Genomic DNA, 13502 nt, shown 5'->3' with positions numbered 1-13502 from the left:
AGCACACATGGGTAACCAAAAGAGAAAGCTCTTCCTGGCAGTGCCCAGCGCCCTTGTCTCTGTGGCTGATTATGGGGGACAGTGCTTCACAGTTGGGAGAGTTCCCGGGTGGAGGGGATGGAAGCCGGGACCTTGGTGGCGGGGGCTCAGTGACAACAGGAAAGCACCATGCCACCCCACCCCCACCTCGCTCTGCGCTCTGCGCTGAGCCTTTCCACCAAGCCCACCCAAAGTCTACTTGGGAAGGCAGATGAGTCCATACCAGGTGACAAAGAGTTAAGTCGGACCCGCCTAGCAACCCCAAACCGAGAAGCTTCTGCGACTAGACAGCAGCATCCATCATTTTGTGAGCACGGAGTTGGGTCCAGATGGAGTCCCGTCTGGGCCGCGCAGCTCGCTGAAGCCGCGAAGAGCCGCAGCATCTGACCCTCCCGCCCCAAGTCCCGTCCCCACGGGGAAGGGGACCCCGTGCAGACCAACTGAGGCCAGTGCACAGGGCTGGACCCAAAATAGGCCGGAAGCCGGCCTAGCCGCCAGGGTGCTAAAGGCTGGACCCAGGCTGCGGATGCAGGGAGCGTTGCTAGGAGACAAGGTGAGTGGGAGCGGATGACGCATGGTGTGGGCGGGGCCTTAGAGAGGACAGGAAGGGTCCGGAAGATAGCAGTGGCTTGTGCAAGGTCACTGCAGACCACAGGAAAGGCAATAATCACCGTGGCTCAAAGTAAGAGCCAGCCAGAGACCAGTGTTCCTCAGGAGGGGGATCGAAGCCCCCCCATCCCAGACTCCCCCACCCTATGTTCACTGACATTTTGAAAAAATGTTACATGATCATAACTTGCCAAGGAGACAGGAAAGACTTCTCCAAGAGACGTGTATGGCATATACGGGCATACATGGTGTGGTCCAGCTATGTGCTAGAATATTATACACCCATGAAGGACATTCTGACTGCTGCACCATGGCAGATGGCCCTTGAGGATACGATGCCCAGTGACATGGAGCACACTCCACAGGGTCTGAGTCAGACCTACAGACACACAAGTGGCAGGGACGGTGAGGGCCTGGGGCAGGGGAGGGGACGGAGTTAGTGTGGGACAGAGCCTCAGTTCTGGAGACAGAGGTGTCTCCAGACAGATGGTGCCGCTGTACTGTAAGGGAGTGAGTTCCATGCTGCCGAGAGCTGAGGCGGGGTAAAATGGTGACTTTTATGTCAGAGGCATTTCATTATATTTTTATAACAGAGTTGGGGGCAGGAGAATCCTCGAGTTCAAGGCCAGCCTGATCTATAGTCAGAAGCCCCGTGTCAAAACAAACCAAAAATTATGCAGGTCTAGGTTCTTCTTATTATAAAAAAAGAAAATTCAGAAACATGGAGGGGCTGCTAAAGTCTATTTGCCAGCGGCGCCTTAAAATATGCGTCTTAATGTGTGAGCGTGTGAATCAGAGGCCCACCCTTGAGCATGGGTCCTCTCATCACCTTGTGTGGGGAAGCCTCACCCTCTGGTCCTCCCTGCATCCTGCGTTTCACACTCAGTGAGTATGGGTGATGTCGATTCCTGCTTTTGTATGGCAGACATGACCTAAAGCTGTCTTCTCTCACCCTGTCCTTGGGTGCTTTGTAGACTATGACCAGGAGTCCTAGGCTAGCCTGGGCTACACAGTGAAACCCTGTCTCAAAACAAACAGAAAAGGAGGGTAGAGGACCAAGTGCAACTGGATGTCAAAGAGAGTGAGGAGAATCTTCCCGGGCAGGAGTCCCCCTAGCATGAGAAGTACCACGCAGAGCTAAATTTAAAGGCGTACTAATTGGGGCAGGCAGATTTGGCCGCGATGCAGGCTGGAACAAACTCCATGGTAACTGATATGGTTAGGTGTCCCCAGTGCCTTGACTGATGGCAGTGAGTCTCAGAGCCTCAGTTTCCCCATCTTCAAAGTGGGCACAAAAGGTGCTCCCTGCACAAGGAAGTAAAAGGTCCCTTGACATCTCTGAAGGTACTGGCTTTAAACATCTGTCGGGAGGACTGGACATGGTGGCACAACTGTCATCCCAGCACTCGGGATGCTGGGGGAGGAAGGAGCACAGAGAGCTTGAGGCTAGCATGGGCTAGGAGTGAAATTGTCTTAAAGCAAAGTGTTTGGGCACCTTATATTCCTTCTTTTGAGTCACCTAGCCCAGGTCATCCCAGGTTGCTGAGGCTGACCTTGGAGTCCTGATCCTCCACCCAAGTCTCCCCATTGCTGGGACGGTGCTGGGTGTAGAGCCCAGAGCTCCGTGCATACAAGGTGAGTGCTGTGCCCACTGTGCCCGGCCCCAGCCTCCTGTGCAATCATAAACATTCCCTAACACTTTCATATCCCACATCAAGTGACCAGAAGGGACAGGGCTATGGCCAGCAGTGGCAAACATCAGTAAGGACTTCCTTCCCAGCGGCAGGGTTCTTTGTCTTCATTTTGTGGTTTGACACATCCTTTTAGATAAATGTGGTGGCTTTACCAACAAAGATGGGTCCTTAGCATCTCTGGAGTGACAGCCACATGGGCCCAGTAAGGGGGAAACCACACCCCAGACACCTCACGAGCTCCTCGAAGACCAGAGTGCACAGAGACACTGTTCCTGGTGTTAGTTTTAGGAAATGTCCTCTGTACCCTGATCTTCCCATGCCCCTGCCTCAGCCGCTCCAAAGGCTTGGATTGCAGGGATGTGTCCTTCAACCCCTCGGGCCAGTGTCGTTCCAACACCCGCTTCTCAAGCTTCTTCTTTCCAACGGGCTCCCAGGTAGCCCAGGCTGGCCTTAAATTGACTATGTTGCTGAGGATGACTCCTGATCCTTCTGCTTCTACCTCTCCAGTGCTGAGATGACAGGCCTGTGACACCGGTGTGCCACCCACTGAGTCCCCGTCCCAGACCCCACTTTTGGATCTTTGTTAACTGTAGGCAAATAGTAGTAGTACATGTAGAACAAACTTGTGCACAAGGTGCACTGGTAAGACAACAGCAGGAGGTCTCACAGGCGAGCCAGGTCCAGTCAGACAGCAGCTGATCACTGCAGAACACTTGGGTCACTACTGTCCCCTGTAGTGGGGCATCTGCCCCTGCAGTGTGGGTGGTGGGCACTGCGGTAGGCTGACTGCAGCAGGGAGGGAGGCTGTGACTCAGACACTGTCATCAGCAATAGGGGTAGTGAAAAGTGGAACTTCAGCCAGCCTTGCTCCAAGTCTCTGGGCCTCCCTGGCCAAGGATTCCTAAGTGGTACCTGCCTGGGGACTTATAGCTTCTGGTGTGGCTTCTCGGAGTGTCATGTCCACCGGGGCCAGGCACCTCTGTCCAAACTTGTGCTTAATTAATTAGTTAGGTTTTATTTGCTTTATTTTTTTTTTTTGAGGCAAGGTCTCACTAGGTAGCTCTCTATTGTAGCCCAGGCTAGGCTCCAGCTCACAGAGATCCTCCTGCCTCTGCTTCCCGAGTGCTGGGAGTGCTCCACAGCAGACTGGCTGATGTTTCTGAAAGTACAGACTGACCAGGCTGCAGCCTGCCTTGTTCGCCTCCCCAGACAGGGAGCTCTTTCCTACTCATAGCATCTGCGCGTGCCCGAGCCGTTCCAAGCTCCCAGCTTTCCCGGGGTGGGCAACGGAAGGCTAGGACTCAGCGGGGACCCGAGAGCACCCGGCACTCAGCAGCACCCCGCCCGGACGGAGTGGGAGGAGGAGCGGGAGGAGGTGGCAGCGCGGCCGTAGAGAGGCCGGCGCTAGGACCCGCAGGGGCTCCGAGCCGGTCCCCTCCATCCTTGCCCCAAAATGAGGAAGCCTTGCAAGTTGCTCGGAGTTGAGCCACCAGGGCGCTCGGCCGGCTGGCAGGGACCCTCCAGGGGTCGCGCCCTAAGCAGGTGAGCGCGTGTGCGTGGGTGGAAAGGGGACACCACTTCGAAACGGTCCTGGACCCAGGAGCGTCGGGTGCAACGGGCTGGTTTTTTTGTTTTATTTTGTTTTTCCTGGGTGCGGCGTGCGCGTCTCTGAGTGCGCGAGCCCCGGTGGTCACTGCAAAGCCCTTGTGCGCCTGAGGCACGCGCACAGGTGCACGGGTCTCGCTGGCGCCCGTGTGGCGCACACGGGGGTGGCTGGTGGCACCTGTGCCTGGATGCACGTGCGCCTCCGCCTGCGCGGCTGCCGTGCAAACCCCATTGAGCCCGAGGCCAGGAGCGCACCCCAACCTCCCGCCCTGCCCCCTGCCAGCCACCAGCCAGGGACCCAGGCAGCCACAGTCCTGCGGTGCCGCACTGGGATGGGGTGGGTCCTCTCAGATGTTTCTTTAGTGACCCGTGGTGACCTAAGGAGCCTGGAGCCTTACAGGAATCCGGCCTCTCCAGGCTCCGCTCAGGGTCAGATTTTCAAGAATGACCTTGAGTCACGGCCCCTGCCCACCGCCTCTGCCCACAGCCCAGGAAAGAGGAAGCCACAGGCCCAGCTCTTCCTCACACACGGCCCTGGCTTCCACTCGGGACACCAGAGCACTCCACTCCTACCTCAGTTTCCCTTCCCGAGCAAAGGCAGGGCGAGGTTCCCGAGTCTCCTGGCTGGCCTTTGGTGGCCGGGAGTCTAAGGATCTTCCTCGGGTAAAGATCACTTCCCTAAAGCCAAGGGCTGCAGAGGGGCTCCACACCTAAGCTATCCAAGCGGTGATCTGAGGGAGGCACTTTGCTTCCTGGCTGCTACCTCCGCCAGGCCAGGCCAGACCCTGAGGAAGGAACTGGACCTGGGGACACTCCCAGCATGAGACTGCCTCCCTTCACAGGTGAACCCTCAATTCTAAGGAGCTTGGCACCCCACGCCTGCTGCAGCTAAGATGCCAACGGTGAGTGTGGGGCCCTGAGTCACCGGACCTTTTGGGGAGAATAGGACATGCCCCCTACAGTCCCCAAGGACCCCGCCATACTGGCCTCTGTGGCTGTTTCCCTACGCCCTCCCTTCCTTCCCCAGACTTCCCTTTATCTTATTTGACTTCTGAGACAGGGTCTCAGTATGTAGGTGTGCTTGGGATTTGATGCGTAGCCCAGGCTAGTCTCAAACTCACAGAGGTTCACTTACCCCTGCCCTGTCATCCCCCAACCCACCCTGATTCTAGGATTACAAGTGTCCATCACCACGCCAGGCATCTTCCGTTAGTTTTTGAGACCAAGTCTCACTGTAGCCCAGGCTGTCCTTTAGCTGGTCTGGAACTCCTCCTGCCTGAGCCACTTGATAGCTTCCTACAGGCTTGTGTCTTCACTGTTCCCTTGTCCTGTCTTCTGTCCCCACCAGCCCCAGCTTTTTTTCAGGTCTCTCAGGTTTCCCACTTGTCCCGCAGTAGGTCCCTGACATCCCCCTATCCCCACCCCACCCCCCGCCTCTGTCTCCTTCCCAGCAACGCTGGGCCCCTGGGACTCAATGTATGACCAAGTGCGAGAACTCACGCCCCAAGCCCGGTGAGCTAGCCTTTCGAAAGGGTGACATGGTGACCATCTTGGAGGCCTGTGAGGTGAGAGGGGGGCTGGAGGGTAGGTGGTGTGCCTTAGGGGCGCCAGGGCAGACATCCACTGGCTCCTTCCCTCCACCTGTCCCCTTCCTGTGCAGGACAAGAGCTGGTACCGAGCCAAGCACCACAGCAGTGGGCAGGAAGGGCTGCTGGCGGCTGCTGCTCTGCGACAGAGGGAGGCCCTTTCCACAGACCCCAAGCTCAGCCTCATGCCGTGAGTGACACCCTGGGGGTGGCATGAAGGCCCCAGCCACCTTCCACGGTGGCCTCACACAGCACCCTCCCCACACATCCCCACAGATGGTTCCATGGCAAGATTTCCGGTCAGGAAGCCATACAGCAGCTGCAGCCACCCGAGGATGGGCTGTTCCTCGTGAGGGAATCGGCCCGTCACCCTGGTGACTATGTCCTGTGTGTCAGTTTCGGCCGTGATGTCATCCACTACCGTGTCTTGCATCGAGATGGGCACCTCACCATTGATGAGGCCGTGTGTTTCTGTAATCTGATGGACATGGTAGAGGTGACCTGTGGGGGAGGCTGGGGCGGGAGGGGTGGAAATGTGGATGGTGGGCCCCAGCAGCTGTCATTTCTGTCTTTAGAACTGGGGTCACCTCCCCAGGGCGCCCTCAGCTTCCATTCTAACACCCCACACTGTTGCCATGGGAACGTGCTCACCTTAGCCTGGCACTCAGGGGAGTCTGCCAACCTCATGGAGTTTGGGTTGGGGGTAGTGGAAATGGGATCTGAGAGCCAGAGGCTCATGGCCGCCGGCTTCCACAGCACTACACCAGGGACAAGGGCGCCATCTGCACCAAGCTGGTGAAGCCCAAGAGGAAACAGGGCGCAAAGTCCGCAGAGGAAGAGCTCGCCAAGGGTATGAGCACTGCTCCTGCGATAGGTAGCTTCTGCGTGCACACCAGGGAGACTCCCACCTCCCGGACTCCCACCCTCATGCCCCAGCCCTGGCTTGGTTAAGCCCTTGCACCTTGCAACCCTGTCACACTTTTCCAGTGGGGTCTGGAGTCCCAGAGACAAAAATCACAGTGGAGAGAGCTGTCTGTCGCGTTTGAATTTTCAGCGTGGGGGCAGGGTGGGGGCTAGAGGTCTTTGAGAGGGAGGGAAGGAGGGAAAAAGGGAGGGCTTTCAGAGACAACTGCAGGTCTGTGCAGAGTACAAGATTAGGGAGACTACAGCCCTGGAAGATTCTAGAACTTTTATTCTGTGTGGATCAGCAAGGGGAAAAAAGGTCCTCCCAGAGGCATGGAAGGCCACAAGGGCAGCCACACTTCTTGTCCCCAGAGGGAGGTCCTGGAGCCATGGCTCATGTCTAGGGGACCTAGGAGACCTAGGGGGATTGTACTCTGATGGAAGCCAGGGCAGCTCTGGCTTGCAGGATTTAAACGGTACCAGGAGTGGGGTGTCCTTCAGACAGCCTTAGTGCAGCTGCTGGGGCAGGCACATGCTCAGGTGTGCACAGCTGTGGGGATGGATGTCAGCTCTCCAAGTCTCACTGAATGCAAGCTGGGTGGGAAGGGTCAGGTGGTGCTCCTGTCTCCTTCTCTTTTTTTTTTTTTTCGGGACTGGGGACCGAACCCAGGACCTTGCGCTTCCTAGGCAAGCGCTCTACCACTGAGCCAAATCCCCAACCCCTCCTGTCTCCTTCTCAATGGCTCTCTTTGTCCCTGCAGCTGGCTGGCTGCTAGACCTGCAGCATCTGACTCTGGGAGCACAGATTGGAGAGGGAGAGTTTGGAGGTGAGAAGGGGACACAGCAGGCAGTGCTCAGAACTGACCCCTCAAGTGGACAGCACAGAACAGGTGTAGGGTATCTGGGAAGTAGTCATATCCTCACCTCCCAGGATCCTCTACACAGGAAACTTTCCAGGCCGCTGGGGCTTGGGTCAGAGGACAGTAAACTGCACTCGCCTCAGTTAAGTCAGCCCTGTCCACACTGCAGTTGGAAGTTATGCAAATATGAGCCTGTGGGCTCTTTCATGGGACAGAAATCTGGATTCTGACAGCCATTGTGTTTGCATGAATATTGTTTTCTCTCATTCGGGGCCTGGGAGATGGAACAAGGCCTCCTGAATGTATTTCCAATCCTCTGCCCAGGCCACGCCCCCATCCCCTCACTGGGGATTCCAGGCAGGGACATAGGGTCTGTTTCTCTGCCTTGCTGGTGGGTCCTGAGCTCTATCCCCTCCACAGCCGTCCTGCAGGGCGAGTACTTGGGACAGAAGGTGGCCGTGAAGAATATAAAGTGTGATGTGACAGCCCAGGCCTTCCTGGATGAGACGGCTGTGATGACGTGAGTGGCTGAGTGGGACAGGGTCCCCGGGCTGGGGTCCCAGCATGTACCCCACTTTATGTTCCCTCTGCACCCCTGTGCCCCCAGAAAGCTGCAGCACAGGAACCTAGTGCGACTCCTGGGTGTGATCCTGCACCACGGCCTGTACATTGTCATGGAACACGTGAGCAAGGTGTGCAAGGTGGCATGGGTGGGTGAGGAGGGGTGGCCAGACAGCCTGGAGACCCCCAAGTCCCTCCCCCCAAACAGGGCAACCTGGTGAACTTCCTGCGCACGCGGGGCCGTGCGCTTGTGAGCACCTCTCAGCTCCTGCAGTTTGCTCTGTAAGTGGCATTCCCTCCAGGAAGGTAGGCCCTGAAGTGGAAGGGGAAACCGAGGCCTGACTCCAGGGTGACCGGGCCTTGTCTGTCCCTAGTCACGTTGCTGAAGGCATGGAGTACCTGGAGAGCAAGAAGCTGGTACACAGGGACCTGGCTGCTCGAAACATCCTGGTCTCTGAGGACTTAGTGGCCAAGGTCAGTGACTTTGGCCTAGCAAAGGCAGAGCTTAGGAAGGGGCTGGACTCAAGTCGGCTGCCAGTCAAGTGGACAGCACCCGAGGCTCTCAAAAATGGGGTGAGTAGTCTTCCACTCTCTCTGGGGTTTTGGGATTCCTCAGAGGGCGCTTGGTATTCTGATTGTGCTGTGTGACCCTATGCGTATTCCCTGACCTCTCTGAGCTTCAAGGGAAAATGGTTGCCTCTCCAGTGAGCCCTGGGCCTACAACATTCCTCCTAGAGCTGCCCTTCAGCCTCAGTTCCCCCATCTCTGAAGCAGGCATGGGCTTAGCATGGAGGGAGAGTAGCCTGTGACTGTGTCCAGGGAGGCCACAGGGACTCTCCTCACCCTGACCTCTGCCCCAACAGAGGTTCTCCAGCAAGTCGGATGTCTGGAGTTTTGGGGTGCTACTGTGGGAAGTCTTCTCATATGGAAGAGCCCCATACCCCAAGATGGTGAGCAGCACCCCGGGGAGGGCAGCCTGTGCATCCCGTGTCACTGACTGCCCCCACCCATGCTACCCCCTACCCCCGTATCTACAGTCGCTAAAGGAGGTTTCAGAGGCTGTGGAGAAGGGTTACCGCATGGAGCCCCCCGACAGCTGCCCAGGCCCTGTGCATACCCTCATGGGCAGCTGCTGGGAGGCTGAGCCCTCGCGCAGACCACCGTTCCGCAAAATAGTGGAGAAGCTGGGTCGTGAGCTCCGCAGTGTGGGCGTCGCAGCCCCCGCCGGGGGACAGGAGGCTGAGGGCTCAGCTCCCACACGGAGCCAGGACCCCTGACCCCTGAACTGGAAAGCAAGAGGACACAGATGTAGGGTCACAGGGCCAGGGTGAGCCAGTGCACAGGCTCCGGAGCCCCTGGGATCCCCGTTACTGGGACACCCCATAAAGAGTGATTGGAAGGATTTTGTACAACTGTGTCTGATGCCTGTGTCCCCAACCTGCTGCCCTGAGAGATCGGAGACCTGCAGTCAGCTCCCCAAATTCTGCTGGCATGACCATATCCTGCCCACATGAACCTCAGAGCCAGCCTGATTGTTGGTGCCTGTGATGTCACCCAAAGTCCCTACCCACTCTGCCTGCATGGGCAGACTACAGGCCTGCCCCTTCCCCCAGCACCTACCTCACCAGCCTGTGGGGCACGGTGTCTGGGAAACGGCCAGGCTAGAGACCCACATGCCACCAGTCCTCAGGGCCCTGCCTGCCACATAGCTGTGCCGCCCACCTGCTGGGGAGGGGCCTGAGCCGCTCTGCCTGCTGATGGAGCGGTTATAGGGCCAGGGTGAGCCCTGTACATCCCAAGCAGTTACATCCCATCTCAGGATGTCCATGTCGCAGAAGGGACAGAGTGCAGGACAGCAAACCTCTTGCAGAGGGGACCCACACTTCCTGGTCAAGATGGTTTTCTTCCATGGAGGCCAAGACACCCAAGTAGAGCCAAGCTGGGAGTCGCAGCTGACAAGGACAGCTTTGAGGACATCAGTCTGGGTGTAGTCTACTCCAGCCCACGTACCACGCAGATTCACCCCAACACACCCAGCCACCCTCATCCATCTCGCCCACCCATTCGATCCTTAGCCAGACTCCAGGCCACGCCTCCAGCCACACGTCTCCACCCTTCCGCCTAGCCCTCCATCTTATCTCCTAACCTCCTACTCCGCTAGCCACCCATCCACACTCACTCACCCACCACGGACCCACCCACCAGCCCCCTCAGCACATGGGGCACAACTGGTGATCAGTGCTAATCTTCACGGAGATGCAAGGACCAGAGGAGAGCCTTGGAGTGTCCATGGCATGGGTTGAGGCTGCCATGTCAATAGTATGGCAAACTCTGACCCGAGGAGGAGGAAGAGGAGGAGGAAGAGGCACAGGTGGTCCAGCCTGTGCTAAGGCCCAGGCTAGGATGCAGCTGGGGCTGGGAGGCAGGTGAGGGAAATCAGGTGGCAGGCTCTACTCTAACTTTGACACATCCCGGGGAGCCCCACGCGCATTTGGAGTAAGATGGCCGCATACTTGGCCCCTGCCTGCTGGGCAGCATCGTGAAGGCTGGCGACAGAAGGGGGATTCACAAACTCCCGCTGGATGGATGGAGCCTCAGGTCCTTTCAGTGAGGCACAGAGGGTTGCCGGGACCACCCAGAGCCCTGGGAAGGGGTAGCTGTTACTTTCTGTGTAGGACCTCAGCAGCATGACCTCATCCATTCTCTCGATTCGGCCGACCCTGGGGAGGTGGGCAGAGCTCAGGCCACTTGCCCCAGTCAGGCTGGCTCTGGAGCAGATGGCAAAGACAGGGTCCAGCCTGGGGTCCAATGAGCAACCACATCGCAGCTGCCGGGAGAGGTGGTCCTGCCCAGCTCCCTTTAGTGAGCAGCGATGCCCAGCTGGCCCGGGGCTGACGCCAGCTCTACGCACAGGCACCACCGCCCTGAGGGCACAGAGCAGGTCAAGTCACAGCCTTGACCAGGCCAGGCCCAGCAGGCCCATCAGGACCTGGAGAGGAGGCCCTGGACAGGGCTCAGCTGCAGAGCAGAGGCTGGGGCCCAGGCTGGGGCCCTCACAGGTCTGACACACATCACATGGGCGTGACTGCCGCAGGTCCCTTTATTTTGCCCTTCATTTTCATCTTTGTTTATTTAGTGTGTGTAAGGCCTGCACATCACGGTGAGCGAATGAAGGACTCGGTTCTCCCCGTTCTGGCTGGCACCAGGCTGGCTCCTGGGAGGAAGTGCCCACACTCACATTACAGCTTCTTGTTCTTGCTCAGCCTGTTGTGACGCCAGATGTTCTGTTTGCGAAGCAGTCGCCAGTACTCTCGGGACTCCGGTTCTAGGTCCTCTAGCTTTTTGGGGGGACCCAGGTCCACCTGGAACAGCCTGGGGGTGAGAGTCAGGGCTGCATGACATCCTATAGCTCCAGGGTGTGGGTGGTATCCAGCTGGAGCTTTGAATTCTGCTCTGGTTCTCAGTGACAGAAACAGCCTGAGGGACCTGGACATCCCTGCCTTGCTTCCAGTCTGCCTCTCTGCCTCAGTCTCTGTTCCAACCACATAGGCCTCTTCTCTGCTCCCAAAGAATTGGCTCTGACCTGCCCCAGGACCTCTGCACAGGCCACACTTGCTATTCACTCGTCCCCGGATCCATGTGGCCTCCCGAGGAAACACTACCCAGTCTGCACCCCACTGCCCTGCCTCTCCCAATCTCCTGAGAATGGGGCCCCATCAGATCTGCCTGTTCAGATTGCTCTGGGAAGGGGGTGGGTATTTCTGTTGATGAGCAGCCCTGTGTTTCCCTGAACCAAGGGTCAGTCATAAACTTCAAGAAACAGAGCCCCTGCCCCTTCAGCGTTTGGGGACATATGGTTCTGTGCACTCTCTGGCATGCCCAGCAGGCCCCAGGGTAGGCATGCCCAGCAGGCCCCAGGGTAGGCATGCCCAGCAGGCCCCAGGGTAGGCATGCCCAGCAGGCCCCAGGGTAGGCATGCCCAGCAGGCCCCAGGGTAGGCATGCCCAGCAGGCCCCAGGGTAGGCATGCCCAGCAGGCCCCAGGGTAGGCATGCCCAGCAGGCCCCAGGGTAGGCATGCCCAGCAGGCCCCAGGGTAGGCATGCCCAGCAGGCCCCAGGGTAGGCATGCCCAGCAGGCCCCAGGGTAGGCATGCCCAGCAGGCCCCAGGGTAGGCATGCCCAGCAGGCCCCAGGGTAGGCATGCCCAGCAGGCCCCAGGGTAGGCATGCCCAGCAGGCCCCAGGGTAGGCATGCCCAGCAGGCCCCAGGGTAGGCATGCCCAGCAGGCCCCAGGGTAGGCATGCCCAGCAGGCCCCAGGGTAGGCATGCCCAGCAGGCCCCAGTGAGCTATCCTGGACTATCGTGTTCCTAGAGGCTGGTGTCAAGGTTCCGAGGCAGTGTGGCACACTCACCATGTCGGGTACTCAGAGTCTGGCTTCAGGGCCACCTCCTGGCCTTCCTTGTAGATGTTGACCCCCATGGCGTGTGTGGTGAGCTGAGAGGGGTCTGTGCACACCTCGGGGTCCTTCAGGGCCTCAGCGGCCACGCCACCCTTGCCACCCTTGCTGACTGCAAAGTAAGAGCACAGGTCAGTCCAGCCTGCCCAGCTCTGCCTTCCTTCAACACTCCTGTGTGGTCTCCTGGCTCCAGGGACCAACAACCCCAGCACCTCCATGCATAACGGGGTCCCTTGTTACAGCACAGACCTATCCCACCCATGTGCTCTGAAGGCCCAGTCTGTACCACACAACCCTCTTCCATTCAGTGATGCTGACATGGTGGCACATGCCTATCATCCCAGCATTCTGGAGTTGAGGTTGGAGAGTCATAAGACCCTGTCTCAAAAAACAAAACAACAACAAAACCTTGAGAGTAGAGAGATGGCTCAGTGACTCTAGGCCAACTTGGCATGGAACTGTGTTTACAAACATTTTTACTTATTTATTTTTGGAGAGAGCGTGTCACTATGTAGTCTCCTGGAACAACACCAAAAAAGAAAACATTAAAAGAAAAAAAAATTTTTTTGAGATGGGGTGGGTCTTCCTGGCAGGTCTGGAACTCACGGAAATCACCCTGACTCTCCCCGCCCAATGTTGGGATTAAAGGTGTGCGCAGGCTTTCGCGGCAAGCACTTTGCACATTGAACCAATATGTCCACCCACATTACTTCCTAAATTAAAATAATGACAATAACTTAGTTGATGTTGGTTGTTTGACGATTTACTCAAAGTTGGAGCGCGGAACCCAGTCTGGCCCCGCCCCATCCTGGCCCACAAGGGTTACACCTGCGCACTGAGCGCCGAGGCAAGAGCGAACGCCAGAGGCGTTCCGTTCCGCTCGGCCTTCGTGTCGCTGCGCCTGCGCAGCTAAACCTCGGAGCCCCACCTCCCCAGCAGCGCGCCCGCCGTACCCACGTTGCTTCCTTCGGAGCCTGCTCACCTGCCTTCTTGGCATATTCCCGGATAAATAATTCTCCAGGTCTCCCGGGGACCGGGAGCGCCCGGGGATGCCAGCGGGCCCACACCCGGGTTGCCCCGAGGAGACTGGCGGCCGCCATGACGCTCGCCGGCCGCTCACACGTGCATGCTTCCGTGTTACGGCAGCGCTCCAGAGCCTCTTTAGGGCGTTGGAGGTGCCCCGCGGCC

General features: G+C 58.0%; 2 protein-coding genes across 10 annotated transcripts; one reads left to right on the top strand and one right to left on the bottom strand.

Moving 5' to 3' along the window:
- Positions 1-115: 115 nt before the first annotated feature.
- Positions 116-9269, top strand: Matk (megakaryocyte-associated tyrosine kinase). 9 transcript variants are annotated; one of them, XM_063264200.1, is made up of 13 exons: positions 116-592; positions 4790-4849; positions 5399-5512; positions 5608-5723; positions 5810-6029; positions 6290-6383; positions 7198-7263; positions 7717-7816; positions 7904-7988; positions 8066-8139; positions 8232-8430; positions 8721-8807; positions 8895-9269. In XM_063264200.1, the coding sequence occupies exons 2-13, from the start codon at positions 4841-4843 to the stop codon at positions 9132-9134; spliced, it is 1404 nt and encodes a 467-aa protein (XP_063120270.1). In that variant the 5' UTR covers positions 116-592; positions 4790-4840; the 3' UTR covers positions 9135-9269. The 9 variants fall into 9 exon arrangements, with proteins under 9 accessions (XP_063120270.1, XP_038935770.1, XP_063120271.1 ...); XM_063264201.1 differs by lacking the exon at positions 116-592 and adding an exon at positions 3591-3884 and having other exon boundaries at positions 5810-5996; XM_063264199.1 differs by lacking the exon at positions 116-592 and adding an exon at positions 3591-3884.
- Positions 9270-10934: 1665 nt separating this feature from the next.
- Mrpl54 (mitochondrial ribosomal protein L54) lies at positions 10935-13455 on the bottom strand. The gene is made up of 3 exons (NM_001106770.1): positions 13297-13455; positions 12270-12426; positions 10935-11229 (listed from the first exon to the last, which is right to left on the bottom strand). Exons 1-3 carry the CDS (start codon positions 13412-13414, stop codon positions 11097-11099), a joined length of 408 nt encoding a protein of 135 aa, NP_001100240.1. The 5' UTR covers positions 13415-13455; the 3' UTR covers positions 10935-11096.
- Positions 13456-13502: the final 47 nt, after the last annotated feature.

The sequence above is a fragment of the Rattus norvegicus genome, chromosome 7, assembly GCF_036323735.1.
Source record: "Rattus norvegicus strain BN/NHsdMcwi chromosome 7, GRCr8, whole genome shotgun sequence".
Classification (NCBI taxonomy): Eukaryota; Metazoa; Chordata; class Mammalia; order Rodentia; family Muridae; genus Rattus; species Rattus norvegicus.
The sequence above is the reverse complement of the archived record's forward strand: the minus strand, read 5'-3'. Positions and strand labels throughout refer to the sequence as shown.